At 42.7% G+C, this 22,523-nt stretch overlaps 1 protein-coding gene across 2 annotated transcripts; it reads left to right on the plus strand.

The window, feature by feature from the left end:
• Nucleotides 1-18: 18 nt before the first annotated feature.
• PTGR1 (prostaglandin reductase 1) lies at nucleotides 19-21,368 on the plus strand. Of its 2 annotated transcripts, none has more exons than XM_033084775.2 (10): nucleotides 19-146; nucleotides 9,843-9,949; nucleotides 11,819-11,864; nucleotides 13,944-14,003; nucleotides 15,226-15,393; nucleotides 17,033-17,150; nucleotides 17,434-17,589; nucleotides 19,012-19,117; nucleotides 20,103-20,221; nucleotides 21,100-21,368. In XM_033084775.2, the coding sequence occupies exons 2-10, from the start codon at nucleotides 9,844-9,846 to the stop codon at nucleotides 21,208-21,210; spliced, it is 990 nt and encodes a 329-aa protein (XP_032940666.1). In that variant the 5' UTR covers nucleotides 19-146; nucleotide 9,843; the 3' UTR covers nucleotides 21,211-21,368. The 2 variants fall into 2 exon arrangements, with proteins under 2 accessions (XP_032940666.1, XP_032940667.1); XM_033084776.2 differs by lacking the exon at nucleotides 19-146 and adding an exon at nucleotides 9,096-9,201.
• Nucleotides 21,369-22,523: the final 1,155 nt, after the last annotated feature.

Genomic DNA, 22,523 nt, shown 5'->3' on the forward strand with positions numbered 1-22,523 from the left:
TGATGGCGGCCGCCCCCGCCCGTCACCCGGCCCGCCCTCCCTGGCGGGGGAGGGGCGGTGCAGGGCCGTGCCTGGCTCCTCTCGAGAGAGCAGCGGACATCGCCGGAGCGCCGTGGGAAGGGGCGTCGCGCAGCCCAGGGAGCCAGGCACGGCGGGCATGGCGGGGACGGAGGCGGGAGTAGGCGGGAAATGGCGGGTGCCGGCCCCGTGAGGGAGGGCCGCGGGCCTGCGGTCCCCGGGGAAGATGGGGGTGGGCGGGAAGGCGCTTGGGCGTTCGTGTAGCGGGGCTGAGGAGCAGGAGCGTTCACTCCAGCCTGCGCGGGAAGTGTCTTTGTACCCTCCTGAACTTGCTCAAAATGTGTGAGTGCGTGTTCCTGGAAGAACAGTAGCTGTCCATTTATTGCTGCACTGCACTGGTCAAGTCAGGAAAGCAGAGTTGGCTGGATACATTTTCTCATTCCTGAGCCTGCTTTTATTTTGTTGTGCTGTGTAAATAGACCAGGACTTTGCAGGCAGGCTCCAGTCTTGCTGGACATTGTTACTGCTAGGGTCTGCTGTAAAACTTGGTGTCCTGGGCTACTGTGTTTGATGTTATTTCAGTAACTTGAAATAACCCAGATTGCAGATCTACATTACATCAGGGAAACAACACACTGTATTTGCTTGCTTCAGGAATTACATTGGATGCAGCTGTTTAAGGCATTAGTGTGACAGCACTTGTGATGGAAATAGTGCAGCCAAAAGCACTTGATGGTCCCTTACCTGCTGTTCACTTGCTTACATCTGGAAACTAAATTGGGAAAAAATTACTTTGCAGTATGGACAATAATCAGACTGATAATGTATAACTATAGAAGCCTGCTCGTTATGTGGCAAACTGAAAATGTTCCCGAATTACTTTTGCCTTCTGTGGCAGACATGCTAGAGGGTCTCTTTCCTGCAGGAGGGTTCCTGGTTTGTTCCTGTAAGAGATGACTGCTTGAACTACATTGAAGGTGGCATGCGGTTGTTCTTCAAATAGCCAAAGTCATTCTCAATGTGTGGTTGGTGGAGCTGGTGGCTGGCGATCTAGTATAGTACCTGCTCCAGCTGTTCCTTTTCCATCCAGACTAACCACAGCCTGAAAAAAAGAAATGGAAATACAGTAGAACCAATCCTGATGAGAGGCTTTGTCCTGTAAAGATAGCCACGTTTATTCCCTATTTACATATGACATGGGAAAGAAAAATAATTAATAAGTAGTAATAAATTAGTTCTTAAGTAGATCTTTAATAGCTTTGATTTTGTAAGGCTTAAATTTGAGTGCTTCATTTTAAGAAATAAAAATTCCAGTTGTAGATATTTAACACACAGCATGTTGGAAACAAATATAACACATGGCTTGAGGAAGGAAAATACGTTTTTAGCAGCTGGCTATCTAGGAGTGGTTTTGCTATTGTTATAATAACTTTATAGTGAACTTCAGGGACTCAAAATTCCAGCTGTTCAAGGAACTGGTCAGTAGAACCCTCTGGAAAACTGCCCTTTTTGACAAGGGGTGGAACAGAGCTGATGTATTTTTAAGGACACCTTCCACAGAGCACAAGACCTAGTGATCTCCAGTCACAAGAAATTGGGTAAGGAAGGCAAGAAATCAGCATGGGTGAGTAGGTCAAACTAAAAGGCAAGAAGGAAATGTAGAGGCAGTAGAAGTAGGGACAGGTATCTGGGAAGAGTATAGGGAATCTGAGTGTGTAGGGATGGGCTGAGGAAGACCAGGGGGCATCTGGAGCTGAACTTGACAAAGAATGCAGAGAATTACAAAAAGGGTTTCTGCAGGTATGTTACTCAGGAGAGGGCAATGAAAGCATACACCTTGGGAAATGCAAGCATGGCAAGCAGGTAGCAATGTATGAGAAGGCTGGGGTACTGAACAACTTTTTTGCCTCAATTGTCAGTGGCAAACCACCTCTTTTTCCACATCCTTCAAGTGGGTGGACAGCAGGGTAGCGACTGGAGTAGCGAAGTGTTTCCCACTATAAGTGAAGGTCTAGTGGCAGAGTTGCATCGGTGAAAAATGCCATCCTAGGGGTCCCAGTGTTATGACAAAGAAGCTGTCCTGCAGTGACAGTATGACACCTGACAGATTTGCTTCTTGCCACTGATCAGCACTGGTTGTGGGTGTGAGTTCTGACTGAGGTATTTCCTATGGTCTGTAAATGTGAGCATTCATCTAGCCCTACCTCAGAGACAAATTGGTGAGTTAGACTTGTCCCTAATTTGGAGGATTGTCCACCACAGGACAAAGTCCAGTTGGCAGCCCATTGCTAGCCATAATTTTTGATAACCTTATGAAGGACCTAGACATTCATGACCTGGAAGGGCAGAATCTTTCTCCACTACCCTGAACTTGAATCCAGCTGCATCCAGAGGTCTCAGTTCCCTAGTAGAAGAAAGTCACTGATACACATTAACAAATTCAGTGTAGAGCCACCAAGATGATGAAGCAAAACTAAGAGAGAAATGGCTTTGTTCAGTATGCAGAAACCAAAGCTATCATTTCTGCACCCTTCTTTAGCTGCTTAGCAAGACAGTATTAAGAGAATGGAACCCAGCTCATCTGAGGGGAATGCACAGTAAGAGATGACAAATGTTGTTTGCTAAACAGTGTTTTCCAATAGCATGTGGAGAGTCCTGAGATTTCCTCCTGCCAAATCATGTCAAGGTTAGATATTAGAACAGGTTGCCTGAAGAGGTTGTGAAAACTTTATCTTTCAAAAGTAATACAACTTCACATGTCTGTGTGCAAGCTGATCTATACTTTCACTCTTAAAGTTTGTCTCCTTGGACTCTTGTTGACACCCCTCTTCTTTTTTTCCTCACGTCCCTTTAATTTCTCGTTTATCCATCTCCTTAATCTTACAAGATAACAGGTAACAATACCAAATCAGAGGTATATATATGCCAAGTGAGCTGGTGCAGCAGTTTCCATCTTGAGGGGGAAGTTGGTTGTGCATGTTACAAGCAGGAAATTGCTCAGCAATGAAATTACCCTTGTTATACTACAGAAGTCCAGGAGGGGACATCAGAGAGTTTGCTGGTGCTTGAAAGTTCGTCACTTTCCTTATGAGTTCCCTTAGTACACTATGCTGCAAGAGATGTGTATGCTGCAAGAGGGAGTGTTTAATCTTTGTGGAAATCTATGCTTTTAAAAACTCAAAGTTTTATTTGGCAGCTGTAAAATTAAGCAGATTAAACAGCAGATTCTCTCTGTGGGGGAGTAACAGGCCTGTTGCTGCAAATCTAAGAAGTGAAACTGGGTTATAGAACGTCTCTACAGCTTTGGTGAAATTTTGCATTTACTGATGTTACAATATGTGTTTGTCCTGTATCAACATTTTAAAAAGGCAGAAGTAAAAAAAGTGCCTGAAAGAAATTTAGGGTGATGTGCAGTGACTGGGAAAGCACAGCTGGCCCTTTAAGAAGCTTCAGCTTTTTATGTCAGCCCACATGAACAGCTGTGCCCCATAGAACCATAGAGCTGCTGAAGTTGGAAAAAGACCTTTAAGATCAGCACCATCATGTTCACCAGTAAATGAGTGTAGTTTGTCCATGTAGTAGACGTGTCCTTAGGTGCCATATCCACATGGTTTTTGAACACTTCAAGGTATGGTGATTCCATCAGTTTCCTGGACAGCATGTTCCGGTTCCAATGCTTTACAGCCCTGTGATATATGTTATAATTCGTGTTTATATAAAAGGATTGTATGAAATAAAATAAAATAAAAAGAACCTCTTAAACACCAAGCACCCGGGGCCATAGACAACGGCCGTAATTAGCATATCAACAGACCTAGCCCGGTGAACGGACGGGAAGAGATCATCGATAAAATACCTGCCAAAGTACCGATCACCTCCCATAAGCGAGAAGACAGCACTTCATTACACATCAATATGGAGCAGACACAGCCTTCATCAGCATGCAGGAAGGACTTTGTCAAGGGCAGCACCAGAAAAGGATTTAATTTAGATATGAGAATTTACAGCAGAAACAAAGGAAACTCTTGCCTCAGGCCAGAAAACACTGTATAAAGTTGGACTCTCCGAAATAACAGGGTGTGAACATAGTGGGGGATCTGATGCGATAAAGGTCAGATCAGTGTGTGTGTCCACCCAGTGCCGACCCCGGGCTCGGCGCTGTCGTGTTTTCGCTTGTGGCTTCCCAGGACCGTATTTTCGGTCGCAAAAATAAAAATTGATGTTTTGCTATTTAATTCTACTTGATTTGGTTATTATCTATAACAGCCCTTTCTGTGAAGAATTCTTTCATAGCACCTATATTAAAACTCCCTTGACTCAGCTTAAGCTCATTTCCTCTCATCCTGGTACTTGGAGACTGCCCCCCCCACAACGGCTAAAGCCTTCTTTCAGATGGCTGTAGAGAGTGATAAGGTCTTACTTTATGTACAGCTAGTGAGAGCTGAATGCAGCTGACCTATTTCTGTGATGAAAAGTCTGTTGACTTCCTTTTTCACTTCACCCTGTGAGCTTGCTCCTTTGAACTTCTGTTGGAATTGCAACCTTGTAAATGCAGGGTGACACAATCATTTAGCAGAGTGATAACAAGTGATCTCCAGTCTTTGACCTTCTTCCTAGATTTGATAGTATTGCAAAAGGTTTTAAAATGCAGTGTCATGCTTGCGTGGATATTTGCAGTATGGTCTCTGCCAAAATTCACATGGGAGTGGTTTTCCTTTACTTTGTTTTTACCACAGGGGAAAAAAAAAACAGAACAGTTGAAAAAGCATTGTAAGAACTAAATCAGAGGGGACAAACAGATAATTCTTGCTAAAGCTTGTAGGCATGTAGGATTTGAAGCCATATTTATTCCCAGGTAATTGGTAATCCTTATATGTGTATGGGAAATCCTGAGGTAGCCTCTGGATTATTACTCCTGTGGCAGTATCTTCTGCCAAGAAGTTTTTTTTATGTTAGTTGGGGGTTTTCTTGTGGGTTGTTGGGTTTTTTTCCCTTTTTTAAGGTATCAGTCCCTTATGCTGGTTCATGGCACATTGCTTTGAAATGCTGCAAAAGACTAATAAATTAGATCTGGGGGAAGAAAATAGATATGATGACGATTACCCGAAAAACTTTGCTGCTATGGTGACTTTCTCCTCAGAACCAATCTACAAATGAATTATGTCTGAGATACATCTTACTCAGCTTTTAATGATACCCTTTTCTTCTATTGTGGGTGTAAGCATAGGTATAACTGCTACAGAATGGAGATATAAGGAGAAGTATCACAATCTTATCTCCAAATGGTGACTGTCAGGACAATGAACTGTTAAGCTAACCCAAAATTTGAATTTAACTCATGTAACAGACAGGATTTTGTCATCAAGGTTAGATCTGGCCAAGTCCAGGCCAGGAAACCATACCACACCAATCAGGAATAACAGCTGAGGATACTTAAGAAACGTAAACTTTTCTGATTTGACTCGTGCTCTCTTGAAAGCTTTACTACTTTTCTACTTTAATATCACAATTTCCAGATTTCAGGTATCACCATTAGCTCTTCAGCCTTCAGTCAAATTATTTCAATTTTTTCAGACTTGTCTGTCTCTTTTATTCCTGACCTTCTTTTCTAGTTGCTAGTATGTTTTATGGTATTCCAGTTTTCACCTCTTCCTCCTTCTCTTCCATTGTGTACCTCCTTACCCATGCTGATTTTGGGGACTGAGCTATGACTGCCTATGTGAAGGTGGTTTTCTTTCAGCTCTGCTACAGTTTGCAGCAGCTGCAGTGTCTGAACACAGATGGGATCTTTGCTTTGTTACAAATATTACTAGTGCAAAATGCCAAGACTTCCCAATCCATTACTTCTTTCCTTGATGTTTTTTATTATTTGATAACTGGATGGGCTAGACCACAGGGCAAGGAGGGTTTGAATGTCATCGGAATAAATTCTGTCTTGGACTTCAATTTCAGCAAAGGCTTTGATGGTTCTTTTGTAATAAAATCAAGCAGAAATGCATCACCTTATTTTCAAAGGAGTCTTTTTATCACTGTCTAGGCTGTTTGTTCTCAAGTTATTATAGCTGTCTCCATACTGATTATAAGGGTTTGTGAAACACTTTATACAGAAAACACACAAAAGCAATATAAGAGTTTTAAATCTACTAGCAAAAAGCTATTAGATGAACATTCCTAATAACAATTTTGAGTAAAAATTTGGAAATATTGGGAATTTATTTGCCAGAGACATGTTCAAAGAAACAACAATTTTCAGGCATTTATATACACTATAACATCCAAGATTTTTTTTATATTCACTCCCAAAAATCTGCCTAATTTATTTCATAAGGGTATATGTGTTTTGTTTCTTTTAATTACTTCCAAAACATTTTATCTATCTTTGTTTAATGGATAACCCAAATTCTATCCAGGTAAACAGTGCTTTATTAAATTTACTGTCCTGGTTAGACAATTACTATTGATTAAGTTTTCTGGTGTGTACTCAACTATGAAATGGCTCCCTTACTGCACCTACAATGTATTACATAATCAAGTTTTCTGGGTGTATAGGCCTCTGACTCATTATCTTTCTCAATATACATTTTATGTTCTATGACTTCTGCTTCATCTCTAGTTAATTGATTACCATTCAATCATTCTTTATTGGATTTTGTTCTTCCAGCTATTGATTTGGTTCTCTAAAAGGTATGGGTCCATGGAGTTCCTTTCTGCAGGTACAGTGAGGTAATTTCTCAGGGCTTTCTACTGCAATCAGCCCACAGAGATCTAAATCAAAACCACAGGTAAAATCACAGTCAAACGTTTTCTTAACTAATTAAATGTAGTTCATTGCAAAATTGAAAAAAAAAATCACAGGACTCTTGGTTAACTAAGATAAAACTAAAGAAATATATTATTCAAATCTACTGACATTGAAAACAAAGTAGTATTACAGTTTTCAAGAGCAGGTTACTGCCCTTGGAACTGAGACTGTGGCTATGACACACTTGGTACGCAGTAAAATTTAACTGGAGCTCACAGATGCTGTAACACTACTGTTCATCGTTTTGAGTTATTTAATATGCTTTAGCAATGTAGTCCTTACCACTTCCTAAACATACAAAATAATCTCAGTTTGTTAACCTGGAAATTTGTTAGTGGATCCATTAATCAATACGTGTGTGTTGTTTTCTGTTTGGTTTGGGGCATTTTGTTTTATGACCTGTAGGAAAGTCTCCTAGCCTTGAAGTGACTATAATGATGCAATTTCAGTAGAAAAAGAGAAACAGCAAGCAGAAAATTTGTCCTGTTTCCAAAATCAGGCCTAAATATAATAAAAAGAGGTTTAGTGAAATTAGTCTTTCAGTATTGTTCCTAGGCAGAATCATTGCTCTGCCGCAAAAACCTGTGTCTTCTAAAAAGGAGAGATCTTTGATGGGGAGGTGAGGATTCCTGTGCATGGGAGATCTGAGAGTGGAAACACCCGAAGAAGGAACAGAAGGGAGACAGAAATGGCCAGTACTGACGGTATGTAGATTTGCAGATCATCATGATTACAGCATGTTTTAAAGGGTGTGGTAGGGAAAACAAAGGGCAGTCTCAAGCAATTAACAAGTTCCTGTACTCAGCTGTGAACACTCAAGCTGTGAAGATGGGATAGTGGGAAAGTAAAGAACAGGGCTGGTGCCTCGGAGGCATACAGACAAAAGAGACAAGAAATCTGGGATGATTCACTAATATATGACATGATGGAAGACAAAGCATTTCTCAATCACTGTTGGCTTCCCAGGGGTACAAATGGCACAACAGTGAATGGCTGCCCGCTTAGCACGCATCCCTTTGTCCCTGGTCATTGTTGGTCGTAGCACTTGGGTACCTATCTGAATGCGGGGTACACAGGTGGGATAAATCCCTCTCAATGCCCATGCGTGTAAGCTAGTAAGTAGGATCAGTTTTGTGTTACTCTGAACTCTCCTTTTGCTCCTGTAAACGCGTTTTCTGGCTTTGCTTTGTTGTTGTGGTATCTTTTGTTACGGCCAAACACTGTTGATGCCAAAAGAAATACATAAAGCAGCAGACCTAGTTACCTGCTCTGGAATGCTTTGACATTGATTTTGATGATACTTTCTTCATTTCGTGAAAGGTGATTTTCCCAGCACGCACTTCTGGTGCAGAAAACCTTGACTAGTGGTGTGTTTCTTTGTCGTTGAGGAGCACGGACTATCTATCTCTGTTTCATCACAGAAAGTTGTTGAGTGCTGATTAGTTTCTGGATTTGGTGACTTACTCTTTTATCTAAATAGTGGAGACCTTGCCATGTTCTCGCTGATCCTTTTATGTGCATCTTTAAACAAATTTTGCTTTTTTTCCTCAGGTCCTCGTTACTAATTAGCACTTCTGTCTTCATGGGTTTTGTAGTTGAACCCGTCGCTATATATTAGTTTCTTTACACTTTTCACCCTTCATGTACTTGTGCGTTTTCACAAAAAGAACGAAATCTAAAGACAGTCCCCTGCACAGAGCTTTCTCCCTTGCTACATGCCTGGTTGCAACATAATTGGGGCAAAATGCCAAAGTTTGCTATTAAGGTGTCTTGAGGTGGCCCGTAGATAGGGGCTGAGCCACGCAAGCTCTCCTTGAGTTAGGAACAATGAGCGTGTCAGGGAGCACACCATGAGTGGCGAACGTATTTGCTGTGTTAAAGTGTGAATCGGGCTATTAAATGGACATTGTTTTTTTAATTAGATATTTTTGCACAGAGGTAGTACTTTTAAGTTTCATTGCTGGATGGGTAAAACATAATTTGAAGAAACTATTATTGTAGTGGATAGTCGTGGTCTCCCGACTGCAGTATTTTGTGGGTTCTGGAACCATGGGTTTTATGCATTTAGCACTGCGTGCTTGGCAGCCGTGCCTGTGCAAGTGGCTGGGCGCTAAACCGGGGGGGGGGGGGGTGAAGGGTTGACCCAGAATCTTAGTGGGGAAAAAGCTGAATCACAATGGGTGTGCCTTATGCGGTGTTTGCTGGAAGTTTACACTTAATCCTAGGGAAGTCCACTGAGGGCGGGACTTGCTGACAGCAGACATTTTCACCCTTTTTAAGTGAGCGTGATTGAAGGGGTTCAGCCACCGACTGAGCAGAGCAGACACGGAAGGTTATTCACTCGTCAGCAGAAAGACCCAGTTTTCATCTACCTGATCAAAGTATAAGCTTCTCTTTCTTTGTTCTTGTTGGTGCACTTGGGTGTAAGAAGGGAAAAGCACCAGTGAGGATAGAATTGAAGCATGTAATTTGTTTGTTTCTGTCTTGTATGGAACTTATTGGTAGCAATGTGTTCCCGTTTCCAGGCTCTCAGCTTCGCAAACGGTGGAGAAGCGTTTTCTTTCAATACGAGTGTCACAGAAAGGGGTCTTGCTTACCTTTGTTTTTCTCACTTGCACTTTGGTTCAAGCTTGTAAAAGTTTAGATTCAGTAGACACCTCAGGTAATGGGGGCAATAGATTTAAGTTTTTTTTTTCTAAAGGGACTTTTTTTTCCTCTTAAAATAGTACATTTTTCTTCTTTAGTATCTTTAGAGTAGTACATTTTACTGGGATGACTTCCCACGTGAGGACTTGCTGCCAACAGGCAAGGAGGTCTGACAGGTCACAGGAAGATCTGGGTTGCTAAAGCAGTGAGGGGACTTTTCCAACATTTTCTTAACCTGGTGAATTACCACAGAAGCAAGCAGAGTAATGGCACATTAGCGAGATAGGTGTTTTGCCTGAAATCTGAACCAGCCCCTTGAGAAGCCCAGCACCGTCAGGTATCGCTTTGACAAGTGTGCTTTGTGTTTGTTACACAGGATGGTGATTGCCAAGGCATGGGTTCTAAAGAAGCATTTTGATGGTTTTCCCAAAACCAGTGACTTTGACCTGAAGACAATAGAGCTACCAAATCTAAAGGATGGAGGTGAGCAGAGTGCTACCTGTTACTACTAATTTTTCTGGAGATTATGTGATTGCTGTTGTGTGTGGCCCTGAATCTATAAAACTGCATGTTTCTCTTTGGAGTTTCAAAAATTGCTGGCTTGTCACAAGCTGTGCACCTTAAGGGAGAAGAACAATTGCTGAAGAAGTATTGGTGGTTTCAAAGAGACCTTGCCTTCTGATAATGCCCTCAGAAACAATGATTGAATTCTAAGTCCATTACACAGCATTTGGATTACACTTTTCAGGGTTTCATGCTACCTAATCACACTTGCTGCCTGATGAAAAATTCGAATGTGTTTGCAAATGGAGAAAATTAGCAAAGTGATATGGCCTCAAAACTGACAACCACAAGGAAAACAGAATTTGTTTACTGCAGAACGAGAGGAGTGGACTGTGCCATGGAACCAATGAAGTAACTGTGTTAAGACCCTAACACGTTTTACTAATAAGATGTTTTGATCTACTTTAATTTGCAAAATTAAAAGATGGAGAAAAAGATGGAGAACAAGATACCCTATAGGAGTAGGTTTTCAGTGGAGTTTTTCATGTTGATAGGGAAAATGTTGGGGATAGTGGTTGGGGAGAGCAGAGTGACTGCATTGGGAGTGAATCTGCAGCTGAAAGACCTTGGGGCTGGAATCAGTGAAGGTTGGTCTTTTATTTCAAGAAGTAAGATGACAAGATTTCTGCCTGAATTCAATATCTACTTTTTTTTGCCAGTCCTTATCTTATTTGATCTGTTGCAACAAGAAGAGAGGTTGAATATAAATAGAAAAGAAAAAAAAAACGACAATTTTTATTCCTGAGTTTCTCTGTTTTGAGAAGAGTAAGAATACGTAACTTATTGACATATCAACAACAAGAGCTGTTGATAAAAGAATGAACTTTGATTTTTGGTTTCACATGGACATTTATACCATATTTTTGGAACCTCATTCCACCACTTGTTATTTACAAAATTTGCCACACTTTAAAAGGTGTGCAGGAGGATATTAAAGTACCAATTAAGTTTGCAACTTAAATGTTTGAAAACTCATTTCTTCTTACATATATGGGTGCACTTAAAAATTTCATGCCTGTGGGTATTTAAGCACGTGGAATGTTTTTTTACTTCCTATTTTAATCCCTAAAGCAAAAAGAGGCATAAGTTCACACTACAATGACACTTTTAAAGGCAATGGCCTTCCTTGTTATTTTACATGGCTTTCCTGCTCACTCACTCTCAAGTAGTGGAAGGTATTTACATCTGAGTACATTTCTAGCTTGTACTAGCTAGAGCACTGCAACACAGGCGATGAAAAATATTAGTAGGTGGAGAAAAACAGCTAAAAGTACTGTGTAAATGAGAAGTTTAAAACATGTTTAACAATGTCTTTCCCAAGAACTAGTGTTAATAGAGACAATAAAGTGGATTAGGCTACTTAGAAAATTTGAACTAATGCCTTCTGTTTAAGACAGCCAAGTAGTTTGTATTTGACCTGTGCCACCCTCTTCTGGCTGAATCATGGGATGACATTTTAATATATCAAAATTAAATGAGAGGTTTTTTAAGAAATTCTGGCTGCTTGACCCCTCTGTAGAGACAGCAGACACATGCAAAATTGCAGGGTTGAAAATAAGATAGTTTCCTAAAACTACACTGGGAAAAGTTACTTTTTCAACAGCATACTAATAACCCAAAACTAATATATGTAGTAGTTGTTTCTGGTTGGTTTTCCCTAAACAAAGAGGGATATGGGGGTTTTGAGCTATCAGGAGTTCATACCAATTTAGCTGAAACACTGACTTGTGAAAACTATGCTCTACTGTGCTGTTAATATCCAGGAATTTGCTTTGTCTTTCGTTGCAGAGTTGCTGCTTGAGTCAGTGTTTCTCAGTGTTGATCCTTACATGAGGTATACCTTTTTGTCCTTTCTGAATTTCTAGCTAAAGCACCTAATTTGTTTTGCCACTTAAACCTCAAAACAACAGTGGGCAGCACACACTGTTGCCAGAGTCCCAATGCCTTTGTCTGTTTTTTAAAAAATATATGCTAATTACAAGACTCAAAATATGGAGCTGTGCCAGATTTAGCTAGACATTGGGGCAACATTTCTTCTGCTGTAGACTTTTCTTGGAAACAGCTGTTGTTCCTTGTCATGTCTTCAACTGGAATGCAATCTACTCAAATGAGACTACAGCCTCGTAGCAGCTCCTGCTTAGTTTAACTCAGCAAACTTGTGCTAAAGGACACATATTCTAAGTTGGACATTGTTGATACACCCAACAGGCAGTAGTTGAAGCACAGGGAGACTGGGTACAGTAATTTCACGAATACAAGCCGCACCAATTTGACCAAAATTTTGGTGGAAACCCGGAAGTGCGGCTAATATTCCGGGGCGGCTAATCTATTAACAAAATTCTAAAAGCTGCCAACACGGAAGTGAGAGCCCGCGGCAGCCCCAAGCCAAGCTGGAGCCCGGCCGGCCCCGGCTGAGGTGGGAAAGCCTGGCAGAGGCGGGGCCAGCAGTGTGGGGGGCGGGCGGCAGAGCCTGAGCCAGCAGGGCGGGGCAGGGAGGGCGGCAGAGCCCGGGCCAGCAGGGCAGGGGAGCCCGGGAGAACTGGGGCTAGCAGTGCAGGGGAGCATGGCAGAAGCAGGAAGGCAGGCGGGTGGGGCTGCCTGGCAGCGGGGGAAGCCCAGCAGAATCGGGGCCAGCAGCGTGGGGGAGCCCGGCGGTGCAGGGGCCTGCAGTGCCGGCCAGGGCGAGGAAACGCGGCGGCGGTGCAGATGGGAGGGGGCGGCCGGCGAGCCTGGCGGCAGCGGCTGGCCCGCCGGCAGGGCGACTACGTTAACGCAGCGGCGACGCGGGCGGCGTGCCTGCCAGCGGCGGCGGTGCCTGGGCCGCCGGCAGGGCGACTACGTAAACAGCGCAGCGGCGACGCGGGCGGCGTGCCTGCCAGCGGCGGCGGTGCCTGGGCCGCCGGCAGGGCGACTACGTAAACAGCGCAGCGGCGACGCGGGCGGCGTGCCTGCCAGCGGCGGCGGTGCCTGGGCCGCCGGCAGGGCGACTACGTAAACAGCGCAGCGGCGACGCGGGCGGCGTGCCTGCCAGCGGCGGCGGTGCCTGGGCCGCCGGCAGGGCGACTACGTAAACAGCGCAGCGGCGACGCGGGCGGCGTGCCTGCCAGCGGCGGCAGTGCCTGGGCCGCCGGCAGGGCGACTACGTTAACGCAGCGGCGACGCGGGCGGCGTGCCTGCCAGCGGCGGCGGTGCCTGGGCCGCCGGCAGGGCGACTACGTTAACGCAGCGGCGACGCGGGCGGCGTGCCTGCCAGCGGCGGCGGTGCCTGGGCCGCCGGCAGGGCGACTACGTTAACGCAACGGCGGGGCGGTGCTGACGGGAGAGGGGGGCCAGTGAGCCCGGCGGCGGCTGCAGCACCACCCGGCCGGCCCCGTCAGCAACCATGAGCGGGCCGAGCCTGCCTGGCCCCGCCCCGAGCCAGTAAAGCCCGCTATGCTGCGATCCTGTTACTAATTGGCCAATTTGTGAAAGCTGCGCACGGATTCTCGCGACGAACGAAAGTGCGGCTAATATTCGGGGTGCGGCTTATCTATTGACAAAGACAGCAACATTGTCGAGGCACCGGGGGTGCGGCTTATAATCCGTGCGGCTTGTATTCGTGAAACTACTGTAGTTTGAAGAGGCATTGCGGACACTAAATTTGGAGATAGTTCTCTGTGTCTCAGACTTCTTGTAGTGGTGGACCGTGCTGGGAAGATGAATCCTATCATCCCTCCAGCACTCCTACCCAGGATGCCCAAGTAGCTGGCTCTGGAAAACATCCTCTATGTTGTTGCAATGACAAGCTATTTGTGATCTGTTCAGCAGCACTGCTGATACTCTATTCCTGGGTCAAACAGTTGCTACTACTTTGTAGTGTGTCTGGAACATTATTAAAGTTGCATACAGTAAGTTGTGTTTTCCTGTGTTGCAGACCTTACAGTCAATGGCAGATGAAGGAAGGTGACATAATGATAGGCACACAGGTTGCCAGGTAAGACCTTCAGTTCCTGTGATCAATGTGCGTGGCAGATCTCAACAGGAATGTGCTGACACTCAAGACATCCTATGTTCCCATGCTTGACTTGTGTCTACATACTTCTGCTACTGACATTCTTACCTGTAACTGGTTTGAATGTGTTTTTCCTCTAAGAACCTCTTTTGCCTTTCTGGGAGCATTTAGACATGCATCTATATGTTGTTTCTAGTAATAATGTCTTCAGAGCAATTTTTACCGGTATAAAGCACCAACCATTGTACTTGCCACAAATTTTGAACTTCACATTTTAAAACCTGATGTGCTAGTAGCTGCATGTCTGCAACTATGCACGCTGTGTATTCGAGCTGAAAATACCTCCACATCACCAAGGATACAGCTCTAACCAAAGGGTTATATAACCTTAAATCCATCCTTGTCCCAGCTTGTGGTAATGTAGCTACACAGATGTTTCCCTCTGTCAGCTTGTTCCTGTTGTGCTGCCTGTAAGTTGCTGCCTAGGAACATCTGTGGTCTTTGATTTCTGTGTTTCTCCACAGAAACATTGAGGGCTGGGATAAATTAACAACCAAGTCTGATGAACAGAAGGTCAACTGTTTCTAATAATTGTAAACTGCTTTTCTACCCCTTTCCAATACAGTTTTCTTGTTGAGCTAAAAAAGTGGAATTTTCATTTGGCGTAGAGACTGCTGATATAGATATCTCCCTAATTTTAGATACTGATTTGTATCTGGTTTCGTTATCCCAAGAGGTTCCATCTTCAGGATCTTCAGCTTTTAAATGAGGGCAGGTTGTCGGAGAACAGACAACCTATCAGCAACTCCTTGCTGTTCCATGCTTTAATCCCTGCGTCCCCTTTGCTGCATTCTAACTCACAGAAGCCTGATCTGATCTCAAACCAAACTGGTGCTAGTTGAAGAAACAGTTGGCACTTGTGTGGGAAGATTTGGTTTATCGTGGGTGGGGCTGAATCTAAAATCATCTTGCCACTATTTCACTCGTGATAAGAGGTTGTGGACATTTCAGGAAAGACACTTCGCACCTACAGCATCAGCAGGTATGGGATAAAAATCTAACATGAAATAGTTCTTTTCTGAATCACAGGAAGAATGGAAGAACCAGTATTGATTTGTTTCTAAAAGGATGTGGTTTTGTTTTTTGTTGTTGGTTTTGTTTGTTTAGTTGGTTTTTTTGGTTTTTTTTTTTACTTTTTAAACAGGATTGTAGAAAGCAAAAATCCTGCTTTCACAGTGGGGGCGTTTGTCGTGGGTAACAAGGGCTGGACAACTCATTTTATCTCTGATGGGAAAGACCTACAACACCTTCCTTCAAGTTGGCCGGAATCACTCCCCAAATCTCTAGCTCTTGGAACAGTTGGCATGCCAGGGTAAGTTTTGAGATAAAAAGGCAGCTATCTCCTGGATTTTGGTGTATAGGAGGTTTCTGGCTGGCTGTTTTGAACTTTGTCTATAGGCATATTGCCTATTCATACTGGTAAAAAAGGTGTGCTTCTGGGTGCCCTTGCCCTGTATGGGCACGAAGTTTGGCCCATCCTCTACATCAGAGGAGATTTGCCCTGGAGATTATTGTGCCTCTCTTTGAGGAGGTGTAATAAGTCAGAAAGAGGATCCAGGAAGAGATGGCAAGAATTTAGTTCAGTCTGTGTTAACCTCAGTGGAAAGTCTCAAACCTCACTGGCACCTGGGCTAGTCTGCTTTTGCTGATTGGGCTCTGTTGCCATCACTGTATTTCCAGAATCAACCCCGTGCAGCAATATAGATGTCCTTTAAATTGCACTGCAGCAAGGCGGAACTGCAGAAACCATATTTAGTGTTGGGATCTTTGAGTCATTTGTTTGCATTTCTTACCTCATTCTCTGTAGTTTTAATGGGAAATCAGGATTTAGTCAGTCCTAATGATCTGGAAGGCTTTCAAAATTATTGCAAAACTGTGTGTGGTGGAGAACTTTGCAGACTTTGTTTCAATATCATTCAACATGCATGTTTTTCTAGGTTTCTTGTAGAGGGATTCAGTTAGCTCTTTCACTTGAGACCATGTGGAACCTCTAACTTGAACTTAGAAATTAGAAGAAGAGTTTTGTGGGATTCCTTGCCAGTCAGCGAGCTATTTTAGAGGCTCCTACAGATTACTAGTGCACTGGTGAGACCTGAAGTACAGTTTCCAGTTTTGAGCCCCTCACCGAAAGACTTTGAGGTTCTGGGGCATATCCAGAGAAGGGCAACAAGGCTGATGAGAAGCAGCTGAAGGAGCTGGACTTATTTAGCATGGATAAAAGCAGGCTCAAGGAGATCTTGCTCTTCTCTACCACAGGAAATGGCCTCAAGCTGCGTCAGGAGGAATTTCTTCACGTAAAGAGGTTTTCATGCATTGGAACAGGGTGTCCAGGGAAGTGGTGGATTCACTATCCCTGAAAAGTGCTCAAGAAACCACTGGATGTGGCACTTAGCACTAAGATTTAGTTGATAAGTTGGTAATTGGCCAAAGGTTGTACTCTGTGATCTTGGAGGTCTTTTCCAACCTTAACAATTCCATGTTTCACCCAGTAGCCATATGAGTTAACAGTGAATCCATCAGTTCAGCAAGTTTTTCTCACCCTTTTTATCTTTTTCTGTCAGTTTTGATTTGTGATGATGAATTTAATCTAGTAGGTAGCAACTGGCAACTGACCTCTGTCTACCTTGGATTTACTATCTCTTCCAGTATGTGAGTTACAGAGTTATCTGTGTTTCTCCTTTTGACTAATGAGCACAATGAAAGCTGTTTTTACCTCTAGAGAGATTTCTGCCTCAACATTCTCTTTCCCAGCAGTGTATCTGTGTTTTTTTTTCCCTGTGATGGCTGTGGAAAAGCCATATTAAGAAGGTTGGATTAAGTTTTGTATTTCACATTATAGAAAAACTTAATCTTGTTTTGGTAGTGATGGTATTTTGTTTCAGTGTGGTCAAGTCACGTCTCTGTCTGTCATCTTTTATTCATCACTGAACATTCTTTCCTTTTCTTTGCAGCCTCACTGCATATTTTGGTCTGCTGGAGGTCTGCAAGATGAAACCAGGAGAGACAGTGCTGGTTAATGCTGCAGCTGGTGCTGTGGGCTCTGTGGTGGGGCAACTTGCTAAAATTGGGGTGAGTGGCTTGAACTGCTCATGCTTGCTGCTGGGAAGACATAGTTGTAAAACAGGGCAACAGGGCCATGAATGATCAGTAGGACAAGCGTCCCTGAAGGCATCCCTACACGAGGGTCTTGAGATGGAAAAGCTCCTGAAGACATAGCAAATGTAGTTGGATGTTTCAGGAGCTCATGTGCTGACAGCTACCTTACTTTAAGGGTTAGCCTTTCACCCAGCACACTGAGTGTCAACCTTTGTTGTCAGGGGATGTTTATAAATGTTTTTCTCCTTTCCTGCAGGGTTGCAAAGTGGTTGGCTGTGCTGGCTCAGATGATAAGGTTACCTATCTGAAAAAATTAGGCTTTGATGAAGCCTTTAATTACAAGACTGTTAAATCTCTGGATGAAGCACTGCGTAAAGCCTCTCCTGATGGCTACGACTGTTTCTTTGACAATGTAAGTTCAGAGAGAAAGTTAACAGCTGTCATTTTCTTTAAATTGTAGCAGGAACTCAATATTCTAATCATCTAATTGAAGTCTACACCAAGATGTCAATATGGAGATCCATTTAATCAAGCAGTGGTCTCTGTAGAAGGTTACTGCTTTTCTGTTCCCTTCCCTCACATACTTCTGCAGCTGACTTAAGCAGTAACAGAAAGAACAAAACCTAAAAGGAAAAGCTGAATTATTGGGAATATTTGTGAATGGAGAGAGAGAAGTTTTACTTCACTCTCTGAAAAGCTTGGCACATTTTGGGGAGGTGACAGTCACAGCAACATTGAAGTGATCCAGTCCATTCCTGGCCCCACCTTCAACCACAGGCAGTTCTCTGATATTGCTGAAAAGGGAGAGTGAGTGTGGATGGCTCCACATCATGTGGTCATGGAGGCTGCAGTGATACCTGTAAACAAAACAGTAGCAAGGCCCACTTGCAAAGCTACTGGAGCAGCTCTTAGAAAGTTTCTGACGTCTCCCAAATATAGCTGAAATTATTGAATGTCAGTTCACTTTCAAGATAAAGAACTAGCCCTGTCTCTTTTGATTTCCTACTACAACTAACATACACACTGTACCTGATAATATATTACCTGGCCACAAGGGTATTAGCTGATATACCAGCTTTAAACTCCCTGGCTAGGTACCCAGTTTAAAAGAAGCCATCATCATCTCTTTAGCTTGTCTTTCCTTCAGCAGTGCTTCTGACAATCAAGAGATGAATGATGTGGTGTTTTGCCCTTCTCTGGAAGTTGAAAGGAATATTTGGTGTCAGGGCAAAGTGCTTGTCTCTGTGACAGTAGCTCCTGCCACTTTGGAAAGGCGTTAGCCTTCCAAATTTCTTGTCCCATGCTGCTAAGGTCCTAAATAGATTTTATGCCCATTCCCTTCATTCTCACTTCCATCTTTTCTGCAGAGCTCCCCACAGCAGTATATCTTTTCACATATTTTCACTGTTAAAAGCTTCTTTTCACAGCACATCCCTATTTTGGAGATGAGAACTCTAAACTGAAAAGTTTACGTCACCACGATGTAAAGATGCAAAATTGCAGACTGGCCTGTGGGAAAAGCAGAGTTGATGCTTCTTAGTACCCTGAGGAAGAGGGATCTGTGTGCTAGTCCTGCCTGATACTTCCAAACCAAGCTTTGTTAAGCAGATTTGGAATTAAAATTGATTCCCTACATTCATAACTACTTTTTAGAAGAGTGAGATTGAGTCTCATAGCACTGCATAAATGCAAGGGTTTCTGGAGCCACCAAGTCTTTGGGGTAGTGGAAGTTGCTTCCCCAGACAACCTGTTGGTGCAACAGGCAGTGTTGGCAGATTTTGGCAGTCAGTGCTAAACACTGTCTCTAATGCTGCACATGCTCTGGTTCTTGCAGGTGGGTGGAGAATTTGCGAGTGTTGCTATCAACCAGATGAAGAAATATGGAAGGATTGCAATCTGTGGAGCCATCTCTCAGTACAATGACTCTGTACCTCAGAAAGGTGAGAGCCTTTACTGTATCTAAATTGATTTTCTCCTTGGTGATGGCAAAAAGACATAATCAAAGTCTACTGTTTACTTCCCTGTGCCACTTAAACTTATATATGTGTACACATTTGGGTAACTAACTGCTGCAGTGGGATGCTGGGACCATGCTCCATGTGTGTGCATGCACTCATCCTCCTTTGTGCACACTGTCTGGTGAACATCAGCTGATTAGAAATGAAGGACTGGCTGAAATATGTAAAACAGGATCAGAAGAAGGCAGGTGTGGCGTCATGATGCCATTTATACAGTAGTACGCACTTTAAGACAAGGTAATGGTTTTCCATCAGGTTTTTAGATAATTCAGTTTAAGGTTTTGGGTTTTTTTTTTCCCAGAAGATTTCAGCTACTAATAAAACTGCTGAGAAATGTGAGTGAACAAATTTTCATTTTCAATATAATTAAATTTTCCAGATTTGCCTTCTGAAAGAAATTGGAGGCTTGTATTCTCTTTGGTAGCTGACCAGGTTTGGACTCTCAGTTCACTTTAAAAAAATGGAACAGGTTTTTGGTAACGAGGAAACTATCACAAACTTTTATGATTGAGGAAACTTTTTCTAGAGTTTATAACTTAAATTTTGAGAGTTAGAGAAAGCATGAGAGCCTGTCAGCTATCAAACAAGGTCTTAAACCAGTATTTTTGAGATTCAGCTTAAGTCCCTCAGTGAAGCTGAGGCCATTTTATTTCTGAATGAAGCTGATTTCAGAATTGTTTAGCTCTACAGCTTTATGGATCAGGCTTTTGTCTCCCTAGGTGACTTTTTGTCCGTGACTCTTTAGTCTTTTGTGTTGGAAGTTCTTTTTGGAAAAAAATATCTTTTGCTTCTGGCTGAAACAATGTGATTCAGTGGTCTTTACTGGCAAAAACTCACTTTGTGCATTGGGTCTGACTCTGAATAAAACTGATACTGCAGGTGGCTTGTTGTTTCTTTTCTCTTGCAGGGCCTTATGTGCAGTTTCCCATGATTTTCAAAGAGCTTCAAATGGAGGGGTTTCTTGTGAGCCGATGGAATGACCGCCGTAAGGAAGGTCTGCAGGCTCTGCTAAAGTGGGTTGTGGAGGTAAGAAGGAAGGAGCAGTTGTTTGTGAGATGTACTCACACTGCCGATTCTATATTTGCAAGAAGTCTCTTCTCATAGCTGTTTAGGTGAGATCCCAGCATGACACTTTCCTTCTCCCTGACTTGATCCTTGAGACTCTTGGGGACACTTAAAACATAGTAAATATATCTGATCCCTTCTGTTTTGTTGAGATCTCTCATATCAGCTGGTAGACTCCAGTATAATCCAGAATACATGTAGGCTTTGAAGAAGCATGCTTCCAGATTAATTCAAAACATTTATCTGGTAATGAAGATTTTCATATTTAGAGTAATGCCTGTATTTCTCATTCAGTCTTTTGTAGTATGGATTTCCATTGCAGTATTGTGCTGAAATTACTGGAAAGAATGAATATTTTTATAGTAAAGGGACTTATTAGGGAATTTCTTGTATTTTATTTTTCTAGGTGATGACTGAGTTAGTATCCAAGTTGGTTCATGGTTGTGAGAAGTTTGTGTGAACACTAAAGGCTAAGAGGCTCTAGCTTCTCTAAACATGAGGGTTTGGGATGGGTCAGGTTTTGGTCATTCAATTTGCAGTTCTATACTTCTGTATGAGTAGAGACAGGCCTTGGGGAAATGATCCCCTACCTGTCAATTGTTTGGGGATCAGGTAGCAATAAATCTATCCTGGTATGTTTTTACAGCAGTGACTTTTGCTTCTTGTTCTGACTTCAGGTAGAAGGTTTTACAAAAAAGCAGATCCTCACAAAAGCCCATCTGGTTTTGCAGTTATCCTGGTGCATGTCAGCTTGCATGTTTCAAATAAAATATATATGCTGTTATATATTCAGTTTTGGTGGATGAAAATTCAGCAATGTCCTTTCTTTCTTTTGACAGGGAAAGGTGAAGTACCATGAGCAAGTCACAGAAGGATTTGAGAACATGCCAATGGCTTTTATTGGAATGTTAAAGGGAGAAAATCTTGGAAAAGCTATTGTAAAAGTGTGAAGATCAGCTACTCTTGAGAGACTGCACAGGGAAATGTGATTCTGTTAAATGGTTTTAATTCACTCATCAAATCATACGATCAGTATGTTTCAATAATTTTGCTGGATGTTTGGCGATCATAACTTCTGTTAATAATGTGGCTAATAAGTCTCAGTGTATTCCAATTGCTTTGCCCTTGAAGAAATTGAGAATTGCTTCCCAGAGCTACACAAAACAAAGTGCCTTAAAATTGCTGAAAATCAGGACTGTAAGCAATCTAATAATAGCTTGAACCTTTCTATGAGCAGGCTTGTAGGAAGGAAAATCAATTAGAAAAGCTTTGCTAACTGATGGCACATTTAATTTTTACTCATTGATTTGGCCCAGAACTTTACAAGGGGGATATTTTAAACCCTTATCAAGGAACGGGGAACAAACTAAGCTAACAACACTTGGGGATTCTAGCTTTCTCTCTAGCTGGATTTTTAATTTTCTTTTATTAAACAGTGTATCTATCTCAGTTACTCTGAGAATATGGAAAGAGAAAAAAATCTCAATGTATACTTTGCTTGCATTATAGTTCTATTTGTGAAACACTCTCTCTTCCACTTCCTTTTGGTTAAGACAGAGGAGCTAAAATATTACAAGGGCTTGTTTATCCCAGCAGATCTCAATATGGGTGATATGGATAGATTACTAATTTCCTTGAAAAACTTGTCATTGGTGTCCAAGCTTGGAGCTGGCCTTGCCATAGTGTTCACCCTGGCTCTCCTGGAAGGTGAGATTAATATGATGGTCCCACTGTGTTAAATTGGCGTCCAACACACACAATCTGCCAAGCAAAGGAGACACACAGGTTAACAACACTAAATGTCTTAGATGTTCTGATAAAGAACAAGGACCCATGGGACACAGAGAGGTATTGAAGGTGTTGGTGGTACATTTTCAGTCACTGTGGAGGACTGTGGTTAGTTTTAAGGTTTCATTACTGATCGTTGAAGAGGGATCCCAAGCAGCCTTAGTATCTTTGCAGTGCCAGGATTAGATGCTCTGTATATATACAAAAAGAGATCACTTATTTAAGATGTAGATTGGCAGTATTTGCTGGGTGGACTTAACAAGACACACCCTGAAATGCAGGCCAGCTGGACACTAGGGAAGTAATGAATCTTGGCACAAATAGGCAAAAGGTTCTGGTAACTTTATAGTGTTTTCTGAGGAGAATGAATTGACAATTTGAGTTAGCTCCAGAGCTGTGGGTTTACATTGGCCACCGAGGAAGATCTGTGGACTAATATCACTGCATATCATGTAAAGCAGTAAACCAAAAGAGG

This window comes from Catharus ustulatus, chromosome Z (assembly GCF_009819885.2).
Source record: "Catharus ustulatus isolate bCatUst1 chromosome Z, bCatUst1.pri.v2, whole genome shotgun sequence".
Classification (NCBI taxonomy): domain Eukaryota; kingdom Metazoa; phylum Chordata; class Aves; order Passeriformes; family Turdidae; genus Catharus; species Catharus ustulatus.

What these genes read in the sequence shown, in the direction of transcription:
- PTGR1 (XM_033084775.2), top strand. Translation starts at nt 9,844, where the DNA reads ATGGTGATTGCCAAGGCATGGGTTCTAAAGAAGCATTTTGATGGTTTT. An exon ending in ACCAAATCTAAAGGATGGAG is followed by an intron (nt 9,950 to 11,818) that starts GTGAGCAGAGTG and finishes CTTTCGTTGCAG; the next exon opens with AGTTGCTGCTTGAGTCAGTG. An exon ending in TGCTAAAGTGGGTTGTGGAG is followed by an intron (nt 20,222 to 21,099) that starts GTAAGAAGGAAG and finishes TTCTTTTGACAG; the next exon opens with GGAAAGGTGAAGTACCATGA.